This window comes from Agelaius tricolor, unplaced genomic scaffold, assembly GCF_023055355.1.
Source record: "Agelaius tricolor isolate 1412-34295 unplaced genomic scaffold, bAgeTri1.0.p SCAF_7, whole genome shotgun sequence".
Lineage (NCBI taxonomy): Eukaryota > Metazoa > Chordata > Aves > Passeriformes > Icteridae > Agelaius > Agelaius tricolor.
In genome coordinates this window covers 3,862,185-3,884,825 of record NW_027269267.1, presented here as the reverse complement: position 1 = coordinate 3,884,825, position 22,641 = coordinate 3,862,185, and the positions used below count along the sequence as shown (strand labels likewise).

Genomic DNA, 22,641 nt, shown 5'->3' with positions numbered 1-22,641 from the left:
CTTCAGCACACCTTTATTCTTCCTTGAAGTAAATCTTTTCTTTCAAGAGAACTTTCACCTGTTTTCATGGTGCTTTGCTTTTCTTCTCAGCCAATTTAATTTTCCTGGGAAAATGTCACTTTCAATCACTTCTGCCTCTCCTACCTAATTTCTGTCCTCCCTTTCCAAACTGCTGCCTGTTGCATCTTATGGGTGCACTAAAATTTTGAGAGTTTGCAATAAGAACTATCTGTTTTTCAAAATAATTCTCAGCAATTATAAGACAGTCTGAAGAAAGACTGTGAGAAAAACTTATTTTGATAAATGGGGACTTTGGAAATGAATCCACCCAATGACAAAGCTGAAAATTAATTCTCAGAAGGTAACTCTCAGGAGTTTGCTGGTGAATTCCTGGGATGGAGATGAGGTTCAGAGGCTTCTTGGTTCCTGCATCCTCCTTTTTGTCCTTCTCTCAGACAGGAGTGGCATTTGCTTTTCTCCAGTCTTGAGGCACTTCTGCCAACCCCATGATCACTCCAAGGCTATTGACAGGGCCCTCCATGGCATCTGCCAGTTCCCTCACCCCTGTGGCCACATTCCATCAAAGTCCATGCATTTACACACATCCAGTTTGCTTAAGCATTCCCTGACCTGATCCTTGCCCACCAGGGCTGAGTCTGTTGCTCCAGACTGTTCCACTGATCTCTTGGACCTGGGATTCCTGAAGGCTGCTCTGGCCAGGGGAGGTTGAGGCCAGCAAGGCCAGCAAGGCATTCAGGGTCTCAGCCTCTTCCATGTCCTGTGTCACCAGGTTCCACTCAGCAGTGGGGCCACAGTTCCCCTGGCCTTCCTGTTGTCACCAGAAACTTTCAGAAGACCCCCTTTCCTTTCCTTTCCTTTCCTTTCCTTTCCTTTCCTTTCCTTTCCTTTCCTTTCCTTTCCTTTCCTTTCCTTTCCTTTCCTTTCCTTTCCTTTCCTTTCCTTTCCTTTCCTTTCCTTTCCTTTCCTTTCCTTTCCTTTCCTTTCCTTTCCTTTCCTTTCCTTTCCTTTCCTTTCCTTTCCTTTCCTTTCCTTTCCTTTCCTTTCCTTTCCTTTCCTTTCCTTTCCTTTCCTTTCCTTTCCTTTCCTTTCCTTTCCTTTCCTTTCCTTTCCTTTCCTTTCCTTTCCTTTCCTTTCCTTTCCTTTCCTTTCCTTCCCTTCCCTTCCCTTCCCTTCCCTTCCCTTCCCTTCCCTTCCCTTCCCTTCCCTTCCCTTCCCTTCCCTTCCCTTCCCTTCCCCTTCCCTTCCCTTCCCCTTCCCTTCCCCTTTCCTTTTTCCCTTTTCCCTTTCCTTTTTCCCTTTTCCTTCTTTTTCCCTTTTCCTTTCCTCTCCTTTCCATCTTTGACATCCCTGGACAGATTCAACTTCAGCTGGGCTTGGGCTTTCCTAACCCCATTTCTGAATGTTTGGATAATGTCTCTGTATTCCTTCTGGGTTTTTTCTTGCCTGCTTCCACCCTCTTGGGAACTCCCTCTCCGTGTCTGAGTTTTGCCAGGAGCTTTTTCTTCATCCATAGAGGCCTCCCAGGATTTTTGCCTGAGCTTCTGCTCGCTGAGCTTGGAGAAGGTGATCCTTGAATATCAGCCAGCTCTCCTAGACAGGAGCACACTTCAACTGATGGCACAAGCAGCTGTAGATGTTGTCCTCACACCAGGATAAAACTTTCAAGTATAAGGAAAACATTTTTAAACAGTCTTCAATTAAAAAGAAAAAAAACTTCAGGAATTTTTCTGAGTTTTCAAAAGTCATAGCTACAGGAAATGGAACGTGGAAGTAAGATATTTTTTAATTCATTCCAACATTTGGTGTTTTGAGAGCATGTCTCACACATCCTTGTGTTCTGATCTTCACAACGCCCCAAGCAGATTTTTGGAAAAAGATAAAAAAGATAAAAAATATAAGATTAGAACAGATTGTCCAGAGCAGCTGGGGCTGCCCCTGGATCCCTGGCAGTGCCCAAGGCCAGGTTGGACACTGGGGCTGGAGCAGCCTGGGACATTGGTGGGAGGTGTCCCTGCCATGGCAGGGGTGGCTCTGGATGATCTTCAACCAACCCAAACCATTCTGAGATTCTGTGATTATTTGTAGTTCATGCCTCATCATTAGCACCACCACCATTTTCCCTTTTGTAGTATCACATTACAAACTGCCAAGCCAACTGGAATTGCTGCCTGCCAGCAGCCCCTGCACAGCTCCCCAAAAGTGCAGGGATGGATGCAGACCTGCACATGAGGTGTTGTGGACTGCACAAAATCGTGGGCTGTTTTGTGGACTGTCAGGCCTCATCTGCCCACACCTTGAATGTGACCTCCTGTAGATGGTGACATTTTTCAAGAAGCCATCAGAATAGTCAGGTGTCCCAGGAGGCACCTTAAAAGAGAGAATTGAAGCAGTAAAAACAGCACAGCAGGATTTTAAAGCTGTGGGATAAATCCCATCCTTTACAAAAGTGGGTCCTCTCAGCTCCTGTGCAGTGTTAAAATCCTTCATGCTGTAAAAATGGTGGCAACACATTGTTTTCATTGCTTCTTTCTCAGCATCAAAACTCCCAGAAATCTGGGGTTTGGATTATTGTTCTCCTCCCCACAGCTGTCAGTAACCACCAGTTTGGTTAGTAAGATCAGGTCCTCAAGGAATCATTTAAGCAGAGCAAAACTGAGGCAATTTTTCATATAAATATTCATAAATTTCAACAATTGTAAACCCAAGTTTACCTGTGAGGTTGACAAATGAGTCAGTCCCTCATCCTCCAAAAAAGGGACAGAAATTGGAAAGAAATGCACTCTCTTCCTACCTCCCACTGTGCCATCAAAGAGTCTGTAATGTAGAAAAATGGAAGATAATTGTAGAGGTTCAAGGAGTTTTATAATAATGTTCCTTTTTTCTGTTTTAAGAATAATAATCACAAATTGAGTTATCATAACAATTATTCTTCACTGCAATAAACATTGCTGGAGCAGTTTATTAAAAATAGATTCCCATTATTATAATTTTAAATCTCAGTAATAGCCTCAGCCAAGAAGCCTGTTGGGTTTTTTTCTTCTCTTTACTCCTAAATTATTGTGCTGGAGAAAAGAACCACTATTAACTGGGAAATATTTTGATATTTTTGCATCCCAAGTACTATTTATGTCTGGGGTTCTTTTGTGGACAGACCACTTACTTGCATCCCCTGGCAATGGAGTTCATGCTTGGAAGGAATAACATCAGATGAGGGCTTGAATGGGAAATATCTAGAAAATTTTAATTTCTTTCAGTTTGCAGGAACTTCCTTTCCCACAGGGGTACTGCAAAATCAAACCCTCAGTTATATTTTTCTCTTTTGCTAATCAGCAGTAAAAAGAACCTTTGATTATATTTGACATTGCCCTTAAGGGATTGTTTGACTTGGACCAGGAATTTCTCTACCTGATGTCACAAAACAAGTTCAGGGTCATTTTTGACCACCCCACCTCCTCAAAAGTGGGGAGAGATCACATGAAGGACAAAAGCATCCCAAATATGATCCCAGAGAAGAAATGTCTCTCAGGGATCTCTAGTAGATTTGGAAATCCATTTAAAGCATCCCAAGATTTTATATCTCAGAACTTCCTCCACAAACTTTCAGCTGGTGAAAGGAACCAGTTTGGAAAGAAGCCTGCTCATGAGTGGGGACAAATGGCATTTTTGGAGAGGCAAACTCTGAAAAAAAGGATTTTCCAAGGACTGATTTCACAGCTCTGAAGATTTCAGGGACACCCCACTCTCCCTAGGGAACCTGGGTGCTCTCCTGGGATTTTCCTGCTGCTGTCCTTGTGTTCTTGCCTGGTGGACAAGAACATTTCTCTCCTCTCCATTTTCCAGCCCTTCTCCTTGGTCCCCATGTCCCAGAGGAGATTTGGCCAGCTGAAATTGCCTTTTAACACCAGCCCAAGGCCAGGCCAGGCCTGCTCTCCACCAAGCCCTCACCATCCACATTTGGGCACTTTTTGGGTTTTTACAGATGGGCACCTCAGTCCATCAGCCCAAGTCTAGCCCTTAAAGCTACTGCATATTAACTAGGAAAAAATACTGATTTAACCTCTCCAGCTTTGCTGAATGATCAGGTTCTCTCAGTTTTTCAAATACCTTCATTAGCATTTTTGACCCAATTCAGAAGTTTCTCACTGTTTTGACTAATCCTGATGATTGAACAGCAAAGCCTTAACATGTAGACAAGCCTTGAGCTAAAGAGTGCAAGTAATTTATGAAAAGATTTACAAGGGTCCCTTAAATGCAGTCTGGATATCACCTGCAGTGCCTGAATGTTGTTTGAAACACCCAAGTCAAGAAACAAATCTTCTTTTCCAGAATTCAGTCACTGCAGCTAAAAATAAGCTGCTTAGCATAATGAGAAAAATAAGAATCAGGCAGCAATGGAAGGCACAGTGTTTTTCCAGTGTCAGCCCCAAGATGTGAACTCTTTTTCTCTGCCCTGTGAGTTCAGGGGTGAAGGAGCTCTTTCCCTCTGACACAGGGATTGGAGTCCATTTAGGGAGTGGGTTTTTGTTGGAAAGCTGCAGACAGAGCCCCACTGGCTGTGACTGAATTCAACACAAATTTGGCCTCAGGGGATTCAGCAAAGGCTGGGACTCTTGGCAGCTCACCTTTAGCCTCCTTCCCCCATGCCTGTTATTTTATCCTGACTGAAAATGGGGAATAATTCCATTAATTCCATTGTTTCCAGATCCAAAACTGAATTTCTTGAAGATGCAGAGGAATCTATGTATCTTGTTGTTGTTGTTGTTGTTGTTGTTCAGAAATCACAAAGCAAAGCACACAAAGGCTGAGACAAGGGTTGTTTTCTGTTCTGGTTTTATATTTGCACTGTCTGGTTTGAAGTACAGAATATATATTTCATATATATATATATGAAATATATACATGAAATATTTGAAATAGAATAGATATGAACAAATATGAATATATGTACACATATTGTGTATGATGTGTATACAGAACAGAGAAATCCCCATTTCCTGACTCTACAGTGGGAGACCAAGATCCAGTTTAGAGAGAAGTACATAAGGAGAAAAATCAAAATAAGCAGGTGGAAAAACAGAAGGAGAGGCACAGAGTGGGGAAAAACCTTCTTGCCTACACTTTTAACAGCAGTAAATACTCTTAGCATGACTGTTAATTTGTACATATACTTATGTATATACTGAAATTGCTCCCCTAGATGAGCATCTCTAATGTTTCCATATTAAATCCTTCTGTGCACAGAACACCTTCTCTTTATTTTCTGCTGCACTGTTGGAAAAGCAGGGGCACATCACAGAAAGACAGACTGTGCCATTTGCTGCTTATCCTAGAAATGGCACATCAGTGATGAGAGGAAATTGCCTTTATCTTCTCTCAGGTTTTATTTCTGTGGAGTATCAGCAGCTTTGGCTCCTTCAGCTGAGAAAAGCTGAATGTTCTGCAGGGATGAGAACCATTTAATTCTGCATTTCATTTGATGTGACTACATACTTGATATCACTGGCTTTGGTTTTTATTCTGGTGGATTTGAAGACAGGAAGGTTCACCCTGCAAGTTTTTTAACCACGCCAGTACAATAAAAATGAACTTAAACAGGTTCAGATCAGAAGCTGAAATATTCTGGGATCAGAAAGGAAAACAATAACAGTGTGAATCTTGAGTTTAAATAGGACAGCTGTTCAGTTACAAGGTTTCTGTGCAATTGTGATGTGGAAGTCTCATTTTAGGTACTATAGGAGATGTCTGCAACATAAATTCAAGTCATTGGTGGCACTGGAACAGGTTTTCCAGAAAAGCTGAGGCTGCCTCATCCCTGGATGGGATCAGAGCCAGGCTGGACTGGGCTTGGAACAGCCTGGGAGAGTGGAAGGATTTGAAACTAAATGATCTTTAACATCCAACTCAAACCCTTCTGTGAGTCTGCAATTAAAGTAATGTAAATTATTTTTGCAATTGTCACCTCTGAATCAGTGATAGGGGTGCTGGGAAGAGATTTTTTAATTAGAGGAGAGAAACAAGTGGTACCAATTCCTCAAAGACACTGTGAGGAGTGTGTAGCAAAAAAATTACCTTTTCCTGTTGCTTCCTAATGTATTCTTTATTTTGATTTCAAAATTAACACTGACTTTGGAAAAAAACCAGCATCCCAGACTGTGCTGGTTCAGGATACTCTTGGGGGATTTTTTTCTATTTTTTCTAGACTGAAATTTGCACATTAAGGAAACCCCCTCCCTCCCCCGTAGGATGCCAGTGTCCTATCTTCTGATTAGCAACATGATCTTTCTTATTAATAGTGAGGTTTTAAAAAAAATTTTTAATTTAATTTTTGTTTTCTAAAGTGGATTATTTGCTTTGTGGTCCATATATATGTATGTATGTATGTATGTATATATATATATATATATATGGACCACAAAGACTACCCATGTTGTCTGTAGCTTTAGACACATTTGATTGAGCTGTAGTTACTGAAGAGTTTTTATGCCTTAAGCAAGGATTCCATTTAGCAGTAAATTTTCACCTACTTTTATGTTCTTACAGTCATAACTTTAACATTAAATTGTTAAAACTACTAGCAAAGTTTCCAATTCAAGGCAAAGATGCTGTGTCCACTTCAATTAACACAACATATATTTTAGAACACCTTTGTTAAGTGTCCCTAACTTGAACCTCACTTCTATAAAAAACTAGATTTTAAATTTTGAAAATGCCAAATAATTTCACCTTCACAGTGTTGGGACACAGTGTGTGTGGTTTTTGCTGTCAGTCAGCTCAAGGCTGGGCTTTCCATCCAGACAAGAACAGATCCAGCCCTGCTTTAAGGTCCTTGCAGACATTTACAGCCATTCCTGATTTAATTAATTCGGGCTCTGTTGTCCCCTGTGCCAAGAGGACCTGAGTGTAATCTGAGCCCTACAGGAGAGCTGGCACTACCACCCCTGAAAATGGAAACCAGATCTTACCTGCAAGAAAGGTCGTGCTTGTGCTCTTCTTGGAAATTAAAGCAGGAAATCATATCACTAGAGGAAAAAAACCTTAGTTTTTAGCAGTCCTAATCTGATGGTAATGATGGTCTGTGCCATCCATGGAAGAGCTTCATGTGCTGCCCTTTAAAGCACAGCTCTCCAGGTGGATTTCAGCATGGAAATGCTCAGCATCCCTAATTTAAATGTGGGAGCTGTGAGAACCCCCGGTCCCAGGGGATGAATTAACAGGAAGGCAATGCTGCACCTCAGCACCACTCAGGGGATTCAGACTGAGGGACCTGGGGAGAGTGAGAGACAGAAATTCCTACAGAAATCCCCACTAACTCAGCAGGGAGCAGGCACTGCTGATGTTGTTTTCCCTGCTGCAGCCCGACCTGCCCAGCTCTGTGAGCAGCGTTTTTGCTCTCCTGTTGCTGTGGCATGGTCAGGTTTATCCCTGAATTCACAGGAATGGCTCAGAGCCTGATGTTGGAAAAATCCCAGCTCTACAGAGACAGGGAAACTGAGAGGCATTTTAAGAGATTTTATTCCATTATCAGTGTCATAGAAGGGTGAGACAGAATAGATGTAAATTTAACACCATACTATCAGAAGCCACCCTATTTCCTGGTTCCAATACCCTATAAATGTGTTTCAGCCTGTTAGCTTTTGCCACACAATGCTGCTGCTAATACTTCTAACACCACCTATTATTTTGAAAATGCCAAACAATTTCACCTTCACAGTGTTGGGACACAGTGTGGGTGATTTTTTGCTGTCAGCCAGCCCAAGGTAACCAGCAGCAGGGGTTTCCATCCAGACAAGAACAGATCCAGCCCTGCTTTCAGGTCCTATTAGTAGCACCTTATAAATAATAGTTCACCAATTATTTTACCCCATGTCGTCTTGCTACAATGCATCTTTCACAGTTCTAATTCTCCAAAATATCTGGTCTTTTTGCAAGGCAATCTTTTGAAACTTGTTTCTAGTTCAATCTCTTTCCCAAGCATGTCATCTCCATTCCATGGCCTTCCTTATCAGCACACCTTATCTCAGAGTTTGCATACAGATGTACAAGACTTTGTGACCTTTCAGTCAGGTTTCGAGAGTCCTTTAAAAATTCATTTCTCACACCTGGAGAGGTCAACAGAGCAGCTCCTGCTGGTTCCAGTGACCCCTGAATCTCCTCACCTTGTCCAGCCTCTGTGCTGACTCCAGGCTCCCTACACATCTCAGGACTAATCCTGTTTCCATGGAGCCACCATCGATTTCACCCCCAGCTGAAATGATGTGTAATTGAGCAGCTTCTGTTCACTGCACCCAGGAGCAGCAAATGAGTTTTAAAAATCCACCTTTGCTAACCAGGAGCACCTCACTGAGGCTTCCAGCACAGTTTTCCAAGTTTTCCCAGCCACTGGGCAGGAGAGTGCTGTCTCAGAACATCCTTAAAAATGCATGAGGCCGCTTGCGTGACAAGGCGCAGACAGGAAAGGAGCACTCCTGGCCTCACCTTTCCTGTCACCATTTCATTATTTATTGACAGATTTGCTGCCTTTAGCCCCGGGGTGGGTATTGATTTACACAGTGAGGCCCCTTTTACATGTTATTATAACTTAGACACCTCATTAAACCCAAGCAGGAGGGGATCAGTTGTGCAGCTGCAGCAGCCCTGTGAGGCTGGACATCCACAGGGCTTATCCATAAGGTCTAAATCTATCTGACCCCTGGAGTTAATCAATTTCTCCTTCCTTACTCAGCTCAGTGTCAGAAAAGCCCTTAAAAATACATCAGCACTCCTTAAAGTTCCTTCTGGAAAGGACAAAGCATCTGGCAGGTCCTTTGAAAGTGCAGCACTGTGTGAGAGACTAAAGTTCTGCTTAGAGAAATGCAAACCAAAAACGTGCTTCAATTCCTGTTCCATTAGATCTTCCAGGAAGAGGTAACAATGTGATAATCAAGGCTCCTGCCATCCTCTCAGGCAGCTGCACAGTCTGTTGTGTCAGTGGAGTTCAGATGGATGATCTCAGTTCAGCTACAGCAGTCATGCTTTTGCTTTAAGACATCTTGATCAAAGGCTTTTTCTTGGAATCAGAAGGCTTAAATCTAAATAACAAAATGAATCACCTTTTAAAAAAGAGAAAAAAATCCACATTAGTTGGAATCCTCGTTTTCAGTCACTTAAACCTAATCTCCAGTAAGTAGAAATCAATTTAAAGTCTTGCTGGAATCAATAGAGTCAGTGATTTATAGCAGTAGCAAATTTGGCTCCTGAACTACAGATTTCCTGATACCCTGGTGTTCTTTAAGAGATAACTCCAACAATTGTAGTCAACAGCAGCTGTTGTTTTTATTTTGCTCTGTGAATCACAGCTGGTATTTTGAGTATTTTTATGAAAATGCCAGTTTTAGCAGACTGCAATGTGAAACATCTAACAAGGTGTTGTGGATCTCCAAACCATCCATGAGGGTGCAGTTTTGGTGCAGAAAGTTACAAAGTACAGCCCTGCAGGCTTGACAGGGAATTCTGATATCTCCAGCTAGAAATGGGAAACCTGGCTGTGACTGTGGTCACAAGGGTTTTCAGGATGAAGAAGAGATGAGAATGTTGACTCCATGATCAGAAGGCTTGATTTATTATTTTATGATATATGTTACATTATACTAAAAAGCAATAGAACAGAAAAGGTTTCTTCAGAAGCTGGCTAAGCTAAGAATAGACAAGAATGAATAACAAAGATCTGTGTCTCAGACAGAGCAAGAGCCAGCTCTGCCATGAGTGGTCAGTGAATCCAAACATCCACAGGAGACCAATCCCAGGTCTACCTGTTGCATTCCACAGCAGCAGATAACCATTGGTTACTTTTGGTTGCTGAAACTGCAGCTTCTCACAAGGAAAAATCCTAAGAAAGGATTTTTCATGAAAGATGTCTGCGACACCTGGCTATTTCTTTTTCACCTGTTTAGGTGAAAAATGTATAAACAGCATAAGGGTGGGGTGTGTTTCTGCCTGCTGAAACACAGAGAGAAGCACGAGAGGATGAGGTGCTGGTCAGAGAGCCAGGAAGGGCAGGGTGGCAGCTGAAATGAGTCCTGCATTCAGTCAGTTTAAAAGCACCCCCCAAATGCTGAGCACTTTAATCATTTTCCTGGGCACCTGGGCAGAGGTTGAAGCTGCTCTGCAGAAGGGAAGGGCACGTGCCTGCTCTCACAGCAGCTTTTTCACTCGTGAGGAAGCTGTGCCCTGCCTTCTCCTTCCTTCCTTCCTTCCTTCCTTCCTTCCTTCCTTCCTTCCTTCCTTCCTTCCTTCCTTCCTTCCTTCCTTCCTTCCTTCCTTCCGCCACTTCCTTCCGCCACTTCCTTCCGCCACTTCCTTCCTTCCGCCACTTCCTTCCTTCCTTCCGCCACTTCCTTCCGCCACTTCCTTCCGCCACTTCCTTCCGCCACTTCCTTCCTTCCTTCCGCCACTTCCTTCCTTCCTTCCGCCACTTCCTTCCGCCACTTCCTTCCTTCCGCCACTTCCTTCCTTCCCTTCCTTCCCTTCCTTCCCTTCCTTCCCTTCCTTCCCTTCCTTCCTTCCTTTCCCCTTCTGCTGCTTGGCCGTTCTCAGACCTTCTGCCATTTGTTCTGGATCACCTCAGAGGATTATTAAATCCAGTTTTTTGTCTTGAAAAAGTGGCCTCAGTAGGAGCCTCTGTGTGCTGATAATAATGGTGTGCTCCTGTCGACAGAGAGGGAGGTGAGATTCTCACTAATATGGCCAGTCAGAAATTTGCACATGGAAATTCCATCTCCATTTCCATTACTGATCAACACTGGCTCTAGAAAGTGGAGCTCTGGCATTCAAGGCACTCTTCAGAAATTTTTACTCTACTTGTGGCATTTTGCTGCAAGAAAATAACAATTGTCCAATAAATTGGGAAGGCATCTCTGCACTGAGCAGATGCTGGGACCTGTGTCAGCCAAGCAGGGAGGTGCAGGACTGCTCCTCTTCACCCTCCCTCCTTGGCTGAGCAGGACACAGGGCCAGGCTAAGCAAATAATTGGCTTTATTGCTCATTAAGTGTGTTTATCCCTGGTGCTGCAGAGCCCTGCAGGTGAGGGGATGGTTTCAGCGCAGTGCGGACCCGAGATGGACAGGGAGGGAGCACCAGCAGGACTCCAACACTGACAGCAGCAATTGTGAGAAATGTTACTGCTGCTATCAGCCTGGCTTCAGCCCAAGCTGCTGCTGTCCAAGAAAGCTTTGCCTGCTAAGTTTTTAATGGTGTGTCAGTTCTGGATGTGACAAAGGCCTCTGAGCATCACTTACACTCGTTTTTTTCAGCAAACCTGTCACCTCATCCTTGCAAACTCTTCACTCTTTCCTTGTTCTAATGCAGGTTTTCCTTTATAGACAGTCTTTGTCCTGAAAAACAGCCTGAGAGTAGCAGCAAAGGCTTCACTGATTTATTTACTGTGCTAGTGAGCTGGAAAAACCAACTGTAATTTTTTAATCAGCATAAACCTGAGCTTGGAACTACGTCAGCAGCTCTGTCTCCTTTGCTTCCTTTCAAAGGAAAACACAACATCCCATCAGTGCTTCCCCTTCCAAAGTCAGCAAAGCCAGGAGATGCCCAGCAGAGTGGGACTCCATCTGCACAGCACTTGTACACCCCCAGCACTGCACAAGGTCATAATTTGCTCCTAAATCAACATAATTACATCAGCACCTTCCCTGAGCTAACAGGGCTGTAGGGACTCAACCCTGGCATGGTTTTTGATCCCATGGAATCATCCCAGAGAAATCTCAGAGAGCTTTTCTCCTGCCCACTCACCTCTTGAAGCAGGATGTGTGAATGCCCTGTTCAAGCAGCTTCATCCTTACCTTTGTTAAATAAAACACCCTGTCACAGTCACCAGCCCTGCTGCTCAAAACTTTCTGAGATAATCTCTCAAATAGCACAGAATTTCCTCCACATGGCAACCACAACTTGAAAACCCTCAGGCTGTCACCCTCACTGATGGTATCTCTGTTGGAGTGTTGTGAAGACAAATTGCTTTTGCTTTAGTGGAGGCTCTGATTCATGAGAAAATGCATTGACCTCTCATGTAAAAACTTGGTAAGAGCATCTTTTTTTGCAGTCTGTGATGATCCTTGAATTGAAAATAGCACAAATCCTTAGAATTTTTTTTTATCTGGAGTAGATGAAAGCAAAAAGAAAAACACCATGCAAGCTCTCTGGCATTTGAAAGAGGAATGAGGTAAATCTTTTGGGAGAAAGGAGTGCTTCTCAGCTTGGTTTAGTTCTGCAGATGAGACAGCTATCTTGAATAAAATCCAAGAAAAATTCAGCAGTGATGTTTTTCCCTGCATGTAGCCTGTCAAATTCATCCCACCCCTTCCCACACCTGAAGCTGACCTCTGGAATAGGGCTAAAAATGTCTGGGATTTTTTTGTTTTTGTTTTTGTTTTCCTTTTTGTTTTTGCAAAGTGTTTTATATCAGCTTAGTTGTACTGAAATAAGGATAATTTATTTTTATTCAGTGTTGCATTAACTCAGAAAATATTTCCTTTTTGGTAGAATGTTTTGCTTATTGTAAATATCACAGTAAGTGATTTTTAGCATTTGTTTACAAATATTTACTTCAACTAACATTTTCTTAAATGTACTATACTAAATAATTCATTAGAGGGTTGGCCATTAAGAAAAAAAAAAAAAAAAAAGACTGAGGTAGCTCTGGCTTAAATTGCAGCATTCAGATTTGACTGGGTGCTCATTATTTCTGTACAAACTCAAGGTTCTTATAAAATAAATTCTCCTTCCTTAAAAAATTGCAGAATCACTGAAAGGTCAGGATGGGAAGGGACCTCTGAAGATCATCCAGTCCAAACCCCATTTTTAAAAATGCATCAGAAAAGTGTAGTTTTAGAATGTCTTTTGTACTAATTAAGCCAAAATGCATGAATTATTAAACATGCTCATTTACAGTGCTCATGCACTTGAAAGGTTTGCTTTCATTACTAATAAGGCACAAACATAGCTGAAAAAAGGTAATTAGAGCATCAAAGGCAATGAACCATCCTGAAACTTCATCATGTTTTGCCCAAAAAAACATCATTCAGCTGAACAGCAAGAAACCAAAAAAATGCCTACACTGTTGTGTCCAGAGGATAAGAACCAAAGTCTTCCCAAGCAGCTCCAGAGATACAGCAAGAAACCTTTTTCTCTGCTCAAAAAATACCTTCAGAATTGATGTAGGAATGGCAAAGGTGAACCCCTGTGGTTACATTTCAAAGATTGTGTTTTCAAGTCAGAAACCCATTAGTTCTTCTAAATCAAAGACTTTTTTTTTCTTTTTTTTTTTTTTCATCCTGCAACACCGTTTCAACCCTGGCACAGAAGGAAAAAAGTTCCATTCTCAAAATTTTTCTTTGCCAGTGATTTTAATAATGTGCCCTGTTTTATAAGCAGTTGCAGGGAGAGATGCTCCTTGCAGATGAGAAGGAGCAGTGACGCTTTTCATGATGGGAAAATGTGTACATCACATCAAATAATGAGGGCTCTGCATAAGCCATGGCAGAGACTGTGCTTTGAGTTCCCAGCTCTGGAGAACAAGTTACACTCTGTGGTTTCTCATTACTGAAATCCTGCTGGAACTTTGCCCCCAGACATTTAGAAAATTGCAGTAAAATGACTGCGTATTGTTTACACAGATTATTGACTATGCTTTCTTATGTAGATTTAAAGAGGGGGGGAAAAAGATCTTTTTTACATAGCTCCAAGCTCCTAAATACACTTGAGAAATGTCTAGACAGCAGCTTGAAAACCAACCTCCCTCTCTGTAAGGTTCAGTGCTCATCTTTTTTGTAGTCCACTGATACCCGTGGCTCTCAAGAAGCAGCAAATGTGGCAAGGCACGGGAACAGCTCCGTGAGGGACCCACGGGGAGCTGTCAGTGAGCCACGCTCCAGCTGCTGCTCCACACCAGCTCCTTCCTGGAAAGCCAACCAAAAAACAAGCAGAAAATGCAGCAGCAAGAGGGAGCAGGTGTGAAATGTCCTGGGTGGTGTTAACAAGGCAGTGGCAGCCCCTCCCAGGCAGTGGTGGGTGACAGAGACCTTTGGGAAAAGGCCGATTGTTGTGGGAAATGGAAACATGGAGGGGTTTGGGTTGGGAGGGAAGGTAAAGATCATCCAGTGCCACCCCTGCCATGGCAGGGACACCTTCCATTGTCCCAGGCTGCTCCCAGCCCCAGTGTCCAACCTGGCCTTGGGCACTGCCAGGGATCCAGGGATGGAATTCCATCCCAGCCCTGCCCACCCTGCCAGGGAACAATTCCTCATTCCCAAGATCCCATCTAACCCTACTCTCTTTTAGTTTAAAGCCATTATTCCTTATCCTATCACCCCAAGTCCTTGTCCCAGGTCCCTCTCCAGCTGTCTTGGAGCCCCTTGCACTTGAAGGGGCTCTGAGGTCTCCCTGGATCCCTCTCCTCTCCAGGCTGAACAGCCCCAGCTCTCCCCTCCTATCTCCACAGCAGAGGTGCTCCAGGACTGGGTTCAACACAGAAAATTTTTCCTTTTCTGCTGGGGCTGAGGGATCCCAGTGGAGCATGGGAATGGGAGAAAAAACCCCTTTTTTGACCCCAGGAGTCTCTAAACATTCCTGGCAAGAAGGAAGTCATCACTTTGGCATTAGAATTAGTCCCAAAGCTCTCACTCCTGCTGTTGCCATCTCAGAGGTGCATTTTGCTGGCTCTGACAGTGAAACCCCCACCCCTGAGAGAGCCAAACCAAGCTCCCCAAAACCTCCATTGGACAGAGGGCAGAGAGATGTGGGGAGCATCCCTCTCACTCCTACCCTCCTACCTCTCTCCCTCTGGGGAGGAGTGGGGTAGGAACAGAACATAATTCTCCAGAATATCACAGTGCTGCACAAGGCACAGCCACAGGGAGCAGGTGACACAAGAACTCCCCATCCTGGCTGTCTCCTCCCCTCACAGGTTTGCTCCCTCTTTGGAGCAAACCAACCCAAAAACTGCATTTTGGAAGGACTTGCACTACAAGGGGATGCAGAAGCAGAAGAACTGATGTGACCAGGGGGTCTGGGTGCCCAGGGGACAGGGCAGGTGTTGGACTGCACGGATGTGCCCACAGGCAGCTTGGCTCAATGCCTGGGGAGAAGTGCAGTGAGTTGGTGCCTCCCTGCTCACACAGAATCACAGAATCACAGAATAATGAGGTTGGAAGAGACCTCTAAGAACATCAAGTCCAATCTATGCCCATAATCTCAACCAGGCTATAGCACCAAGTGCCACGTCCATGTCCTGCTGTCCTTCACCCCAGCAGCAGCAGCAGCAACGTTGCTGTCTCAGCTGAAGCAGGTCTGACATGCAGAGCTGTGCTTGGCTTGAAAGGTACTGCAGGAGAATCAGGCAAACCAAGGAGTAAAACCCATTAAAGTTAACACCACCCATTTCTCAAGAGGCAATCAGTGTGATTACCATGACAAACCTCCCCCTCTCCCTCCAACTCCACGGTGTGTGTCAGGCTCATCCTGAGATACTCCCATCTTACTCCACGGGGTAAAACACCACGTGCTGTGAGCCTGTGCTGGAGATGCATCCAGAAAAAAACATATGGTGCTAGACTGTGCCTGAGGGATTTCTATAGGAATAAACAAGGATTCTGGCCAAATGCAACTCCTCAGCAATTCTCTGTCTGTGACCTGGAATTACAGATAGAGCAGATGCTGTTGGTCTTTTAGCTAAGACTTGCAGTGCCTTGACTTACGTGGGAAAGCAGAGGACCTGTTTTATTTTAGGTCATTGGACAGCTTTTAGCTGGGCTAGAAAGAACAAAATTGTTATACATAGTTTTATGATGAAGAACTGCTTTCCTGGTCTGTTGTTTATGCCACTGGCACAGGTCAGCCTTAATTTCTCCTGCTGTAAATAGCTCATGGAGAGCTACACAGGTGGTGTGGTGCCAAGAGTCTCCTGCTTTAAACATTCAGGATGCATCCCATCTGTAGATGAGGCTCTGGGTTTGATATCAACCATAAAAAAGCAGCTCCATACCTGCAGACATCTGTAAAGAAAGGAAAATACTGTTCTGAATTCTCCTGTAACTGTGCTTTTTTTTCATACATAGGTGAGGTTACACTATCAAATATTTTTAGAAGGGAATGTCATTATGTGCCTGATTGCCTCTCATTTCCTTGAAGGAACATCATGAATGCCTAACAGGCCCAGGAGTCGGGGGAAATAATGAATAAGAGCTTTTCTTGACAATACAAAGCAGAAAGTTGATGCAAGAGCTCAGGTGCCAGTCTCAGTGCATTTTGTTACCACAAAATCAGCAGCATCTTGGTGGTCACAGTGGTAAAAACTTATTAGTGAATTAAATACAGTGATGATGGTTGACAGTTAAATTTTGTTATATGAGGGCAAGAATGTTTCTGTTTTATTCAGAAATCTCTTGAAGACTACAGCCTTAACACTCTTGCATCCATTTTAAATAGTTTAGTCATTCTGCTCAAGACTGGGGCTCGTTAATTGGGATTGTGAAGGTTTCCATTTAAAATGGAAAATAAAAATCTGTAATTTACTAAGCCTCCACATTTTCCAAATTTTTGACAAAAGAAAACCAAGTCCTTTTCAGATCTTGAGAAAAAGCTCCTGGTCTTTTCATTTTACCTCCTTCATGCTGTGAGTGCATGTAAAGAACACTGCACTTCTCATTCCATTGTGAAAGCAAATATTAAGAGCGAATTCTTGTGGATATGCCCAGAAGGAATTTGTTGCACAATTCTGTAGGATCACAGCACAGTAAAAGGCTTTCAGATAGTCTACCAATGATGAATTCTGATCACAGATCCTCCCCTTTGGCAGCCAAACCACCTCAAGTCGCTCCCGCCAGGCGAGCGCCGCGCAACGCACGACCCAGAATAAAATCTCACTTCTCCCTTTTGCCTCCCCAGGTGATCTCATGCATTTGCCACCCTACCTTAGGATGGACTTTTTATTGAACCGTGGCGTGCAGGGCACGAGCAGAGACCTGGGTTTGGGGCAAGCCTGCTTGGAGCCACAGAAAAGCCGAACCTTGAAGCGTCCCACCGTGCTGGAGCCGATCCCCATGGAGACATCCTCCACGAGAGATGTCCAGTCATGGCAACCTGGTGCTGTGGCAACGTTACCTCAGCGAGAAGGAGCTGAGCTAGGACAGGCTCAAGCAAAAATGAGCAGCTCCCAAGAATCCCTGCTGGACTCCCGGGGCCACTTGAAAGGAAACAATCCCTACGCAAAGTCTTACACCCTGGTATAACGAAAAGAGCATGGCTGGACAGTGGCTGTAAATATTTACACTGAAAAACAAAACAAAACAAACAAACAAACAAAAAAAAAGTCCAATGAAAGCTACCTTTTTTTTATTGAATTCCAATATTTATAATTAAAGAAGAAGATTGCCAAAATATTTGACAAAAAAAATAATAATATGAACGACAGACAGTGCAAAGACTCTCTTGCTTTTTTTCTGTCTGAGTGTGAGCTTCATCTGACTGGACATCTGAATTTTTGGGTAAAAGAGTCCAGTTTTCTGATCTTCACAAGCGTTTGTGTTTTTACTGATTTTCTACGAAGTGCATGGAGACTTAACAAAAACATTTTAACTGGAAGTTCCATCAGACAAGATTTAAAAGGGAAAAAAAAATCACAAAAAAAAAAAAAAGAAAATCACCCTCTTTGTGAATTCAACAGGAACATTGATTTGGAAAAACGAAAAGTCTTTTGTCATGTTTGCACTTTTTTTTTTTTTAATTAGAAAATGGGTCCTTGATTGTTCTTTTTTTTGTTGTTAATTAGGATGAGTGATGTCAGTGGAGTGAGGAGATTGATTTGGGTTTTTTTTAATATTAATTTAATGAGACACTCTTTGCATTTTGTCTATGCGAAATAAAAGGGTCTTCTGCCTTTATTTGTGATGTCTGCTTCCATCACCTTTTGCTGTGGTTTTCCCAAAGGGTGATAATCATGTCAGTGCCATCCTCTGAGTAATGTCTTCTTGTGCCTTGGGAAAAAAGGAAAGGAACTCAGGGGTCACCTTTTTTGGAAAAAAATTGGGATTCACTTTTTTTTCTGCCATGGGGCAAAGAGGCAGAAGGGTGCAAGCCCTGAGTGCTCTGAACCAAACCCACCCTGGACTCTCAGCATTTGCTCCATTTCACACCAGCAGGCTTTGGTTGAGCTTCAATATTTTTTTGGATCACAAGAAATGCATTGACGTTACTTTACTTCCTCCTTAGAAATGGATCTTTATTCCATTTGGGAGCAGCTCTTATGGAAATTCTTTGCTTACGTAAGGACCGGGGTGGAAAAAAACCAACAACTTTTCCCATAATAGGAAAAATGGGAGGAAAAAAAGTTATTCCAGGTCTTTCTCTAGAGGAAAAAAAAGCTTGTTACGTGGGAGCTGTCAGCTCGTATTACTTTGTTGCATCCTCTGATTCCATGAGAAGTGATATTGCTTGTTTTATGCAGAGCATAAATGATTGAGTACCAAAGTCGGTGTTTTTAACACAAAAGCCTCGCTGAGTGCCTCCTTGTGTGCGTCCTGGCCACTCGTGTGTGCCCTGGCCAAGGCAGCACGGAGCAGAGCATCCCAAATTGGTGCCAAAACGTTGTTCAGCACTGGCTGGAGGTGCCAGCTCTGCTCTGGCAGCAGCAGAGCTCGGAGTGCTGGGGCAGGGTGGGAGCTCCCCAGGATTTCCGTGGCTGGGGGCACTGATAGCGCAAAGATTTCTGCACCGTGCTCAACTCAGATTGTTCTAAAACACAAAAGTGCAGCAATGTGTGGTTGTTTTGTCGCTGTTTTTAATGGGATTGTGCTGTTGAAAGGGCACTAAGTGAGCCAAGTACTTTAAGTGTCTTGGAATGAACCAGGTTGTGCTTACACCCATAGCTTTGTGAAGCCCAAGGGCTAAAGCTCTGCAGAGCTGAACAGAAGAGGCCAGATGAAGACATCTTCAAGGTATGTACTTCTCCTAGACCTGCAGATTGCTGAGATGTCACTCAGTTAAGGGATCATTCCCCATCTAGTCTGCATGTCTGACCAATATGCTCAAAAATCATTAAAAAAAATTTTAAAGTACACCAAAAAATAAACAAATCAAACCAAACCCCCCCCCCAAAAAAAAACCTAAACAACAACAAAAAAAAAAGCAACAGCCAACCCTTTGCCTCCAAACCAGAAATTAAAAATGAAATGTTAGGAATTACCCATGAAGTATTTCCAAACAGAATGAAGTAACTATCTATTATCACTCTGTTTTAGTTGATATGGGGGTGTTCAGTCAAAGGTTGGGCTCAATGATCTTGGAGGTCTTTTCCAAGTTTAACAATTCCATGAAAAAAAGATTAAGCTATTCATTTGCTTTAGTTTGATGTGTCATTTCTTTTTTCCATAGAGAAAAATGGTGTTAATAAGAACCTAATTAAAACATGCAGAAAGAAATTTCTTTTACTATTTCCCATTGAAAAAGCACAGAAAATGAAACTTTTATAGAAGATTTTGGGGCAATTCAGTCCTATTTTATTCCCTCAAAAGTCTTTCTGCTGTGCTCAGCTTGAGGTGGATGGGGCATTAGCACTGCATGTAGAAATAAAAATTGATTTACTCAGTAGCATTCAGGACTTTTGAGTCTCCAAACACTTTCATATTCTATATTCAAAGCTTCCTCCTTGTCCTCTGCAAAAAGGTGAAAAGCTTTTGGACAAAATTGAGGTTTGCTGCATTTGTTCCTGTGGCTCTTGGCTTCCCTCAGGCACAGGGGTGATGGGTCCTGTGGCTGCCCATCAAAACTTCAGTGACAGGCAAGAATGAACCAGCAATGGAGGCAGGAAACAGCCACATTTTAAACTCCTGGTGCCTGCTGATACTGGAAATATTCCAACATCTCCCTACATCTACATTTGGCTGATGATCTGGAAAAGTGTCAACCGTCCTTGACTTAATGAGACTTCCTCCTCATCTGTATTCAACGTGCCTGCTAATATCCATCCTCCTTATGAACTGAGGATGCCTTTGGGGGGCTCATATTCAAATAAATCCACTGCAAGTCTCCTGCTGGTTGAAATCAGAGTGGAACCGGGCTGCTGCTTCCCACAGGAGGCCGGGAGCAGCGGGAGCCTGGCTCGGTGCCCGCATCCCGGCGGATCTGCAGCGCGAGCAGCTGTAAACACAATGTCCTGGTTTGAACAGACAGGTGTTTGCTGAGGAAGGCAGGAGCCTCCCCTCAAATGGAACATGTAAACCCCCTCCCTCTGAATTATTATAGTTTTGAAATTAAGGGGCTCTCAGGCAAAGATATGGGAATAGGAATAACAGTTCTTTACTAGGAAAATTAAAAATACAAATGTAATAGTACAAACAAAAACAAACCACTGCCAGAGTCAGAGCATGGCCTGTCCCCCTGTGTGTCAGGGGGGTGGCACAGCCCCATCCCATGGGGGCTCAGCCCTCCTGCAGTGCCAGCTGTGGCTCTGCTGGAGCAGGGATCCTGCACAAGGGGGGAGTTTTCCTCTGCAGCTCCAGGGCTGCTGCAGATGGGCCTGGGCTCCCTCTGGCAATGCAGGGCAGCAGAAGCTGCTCCTCTGGCAATGCCCTGGGCAAAGGCTGCTGGGCTGTCCCAGCACCTCAGATTGGATCCAGGTAGGAATGCTTGGCTCCTCCCCTGGGCAATGCAGCATCTCCCCATGGGATGCTGGGATTGGATCAGCCCTGCAGGGACACTCAGTGGCCATGGACAGCAGAGATCTCCTGCAGGGAGGATTGGCTGTGGGAGAGAGAAAGAAAAAACTGCCCATGGACAGCAGAGAGCTGCCCCAGCTCTGACAGATGGGAATAGAACACACACAGCCCCATTTCCAGCCTAAGACACACAAGCACAGTGCCCTTGGCTCAGGGCTTTTATTGGCTTTTCATCTTCCCAGCAGATAGATAAACATGGGGCAGGGGCTCACAGGGCCTACCTGTTCTACTCCCATCCAGTCCTGGCAGAGAGATCTTTTCTTGGATCAGGGCAGCTGGCAGCAGCTGAGCTCCTGCTGGATACACTGAGCTGCAGGACCCAGGTGACAGGAAAAGAGCTGATGTGTCCCTGCCACCACCATTTTAAACACTGAAAGAGAACCATCAAAATCCATGGATCCTGCATGCCTGCATCCTGGCATTGATATGCTTAGAATTGTGGACTCATTAAGGTTGGAAAAGCCCTCCCAGCCCATCTTGGCCAAGCTGTGCCTGATCCCCACCTTGTCCCCAGCCCAGAGCACTCAGTGCCACCTGCAGGGGACACCTGCAGGGCTGGGCACTGCAAAGCTCCCTGGGCAGCCCCTGCCAAGGCCTGAGCTCCCTTGCCATGGGCAAATTGCTGCTGCTGTCCAAGCTGAGCCTGCCCTGGCCCAGCCTGAGGCCGTTCCCTCTGCTCCTGTCCCTGTGCCCTGGGAGCAGAGCCCGACCCCCCCGGCTGTGCCCTCCTGGCAGGGACTTGTGCAGAGCCACAAGGGCCCCTGAGCCTCCTTTGCTCCAGCCTCAGCCCCTGCCCAGCTCCCTCAGCCCCTCCTGGGGCTCCAGCCCCTGCCCAGCTCCGTTCCCTGCCCTGGACACGCTCCAGCCCCTCCAGGGCTCTCCTGCAGGAGCAGAACTGGGCCCAGCCCTGGAGGGGCTCTCAGAGCCAGCACAGAGGGACAATCCCTGCCCTGCTCCTGCTGCACACACAATTCCTCATCCAGCCCAGCTGCCAGGGGCCTCTTGCCCCCCTGGGCACCCCTGGGCTCACCACTTCCCCCACTGCACCAAATGCCCTCTTGGAAAATATTCATAGAAGTGAAAACAGCAGTTGGCATCAGCAGGAGCTCTCCAAAGGAAAACCCTGAAGGTATCAGAACATCAAGGTATCAGTGTGAGCCCTTCTTGCACAAAACTGTGACTCCATCTTGGTCCTCAGGGCGACTGGGGACTTTACTTCAAAAGATGAATTTAAGAACTAAAATTCGTCCCTGTCTTCTGTCTCCTAGAAATCATACCTCCTGAGAGAGACTCACTCCTTTTCACATTACACTTTTCCTCAAACCCAACCTCAGCTAACCCTTTAATGACTCACAGCTAGCAATTAAGTCTCCCTTTTTGTCTCAAGTGAGTTAGCAACTCCCTCACTCCTGCCTTTTCTAAGAACCCTTTTATCCTTTATTCCATCACCATTTCATTTAAATTGTCTGATTAACACAACTGCAGTTTAACTCAGCAGAGCTTTTCCCTCTCCTTGTTTTCAGGTTGAAATTTGCTTTTCCTATCCAGAACCAAAGAAATTTTGTCTGTTTAAATGTTTATCTTTTGGTCATTTAGTTTTAGCCAGGTGAGTTCCACAGCACTGGTACCATAGCTAAGAAGAGTTAGGAGGTTGGAGTAAGGTGAGGTATGATTCCACCAAATAACACAGTTGAAAAACAAACAAAACCACCCTGGGCTGCCATTTGGGACAAAGGAGAGTCCAGAGGAGTTTTGTGCAACCAGATTTTCCATTTTCCCAGGTAGCTGGAGGGATGTTACCCATCCCTGGCTTGCAGGTGGGCAAGAGGCCTCTTCTTGAATCCATTAATTCAGTGATTAGGGGTA

General features: G+C 44.3%; 1 protein-coding gene across 1 annotated transcript in view; it reads left to right on the top strand.

The window, feature by feature from the left end:
* Window positions 1–17,943, top strand: part of DSCAM (DS cell adhesion molecule) — a 479,690-nt gene extending 461,747 nt beyond the window's left edge. The window contains exon 33 of the mRNA XM_071430161.1: window positions 16,949–17,943. Coding sequence (XP_071286262.1) covers window positions 16,949–17,292 — 344 coding nt within the window. The 3' untranslated portion in view covers window positions 17,293–17,943. The remainder of the gene's footprint in view (window positions 1–16,948) is intronic.
* Window positions 17,944–22,641: the final 4,698 nt, after the last annotated feature.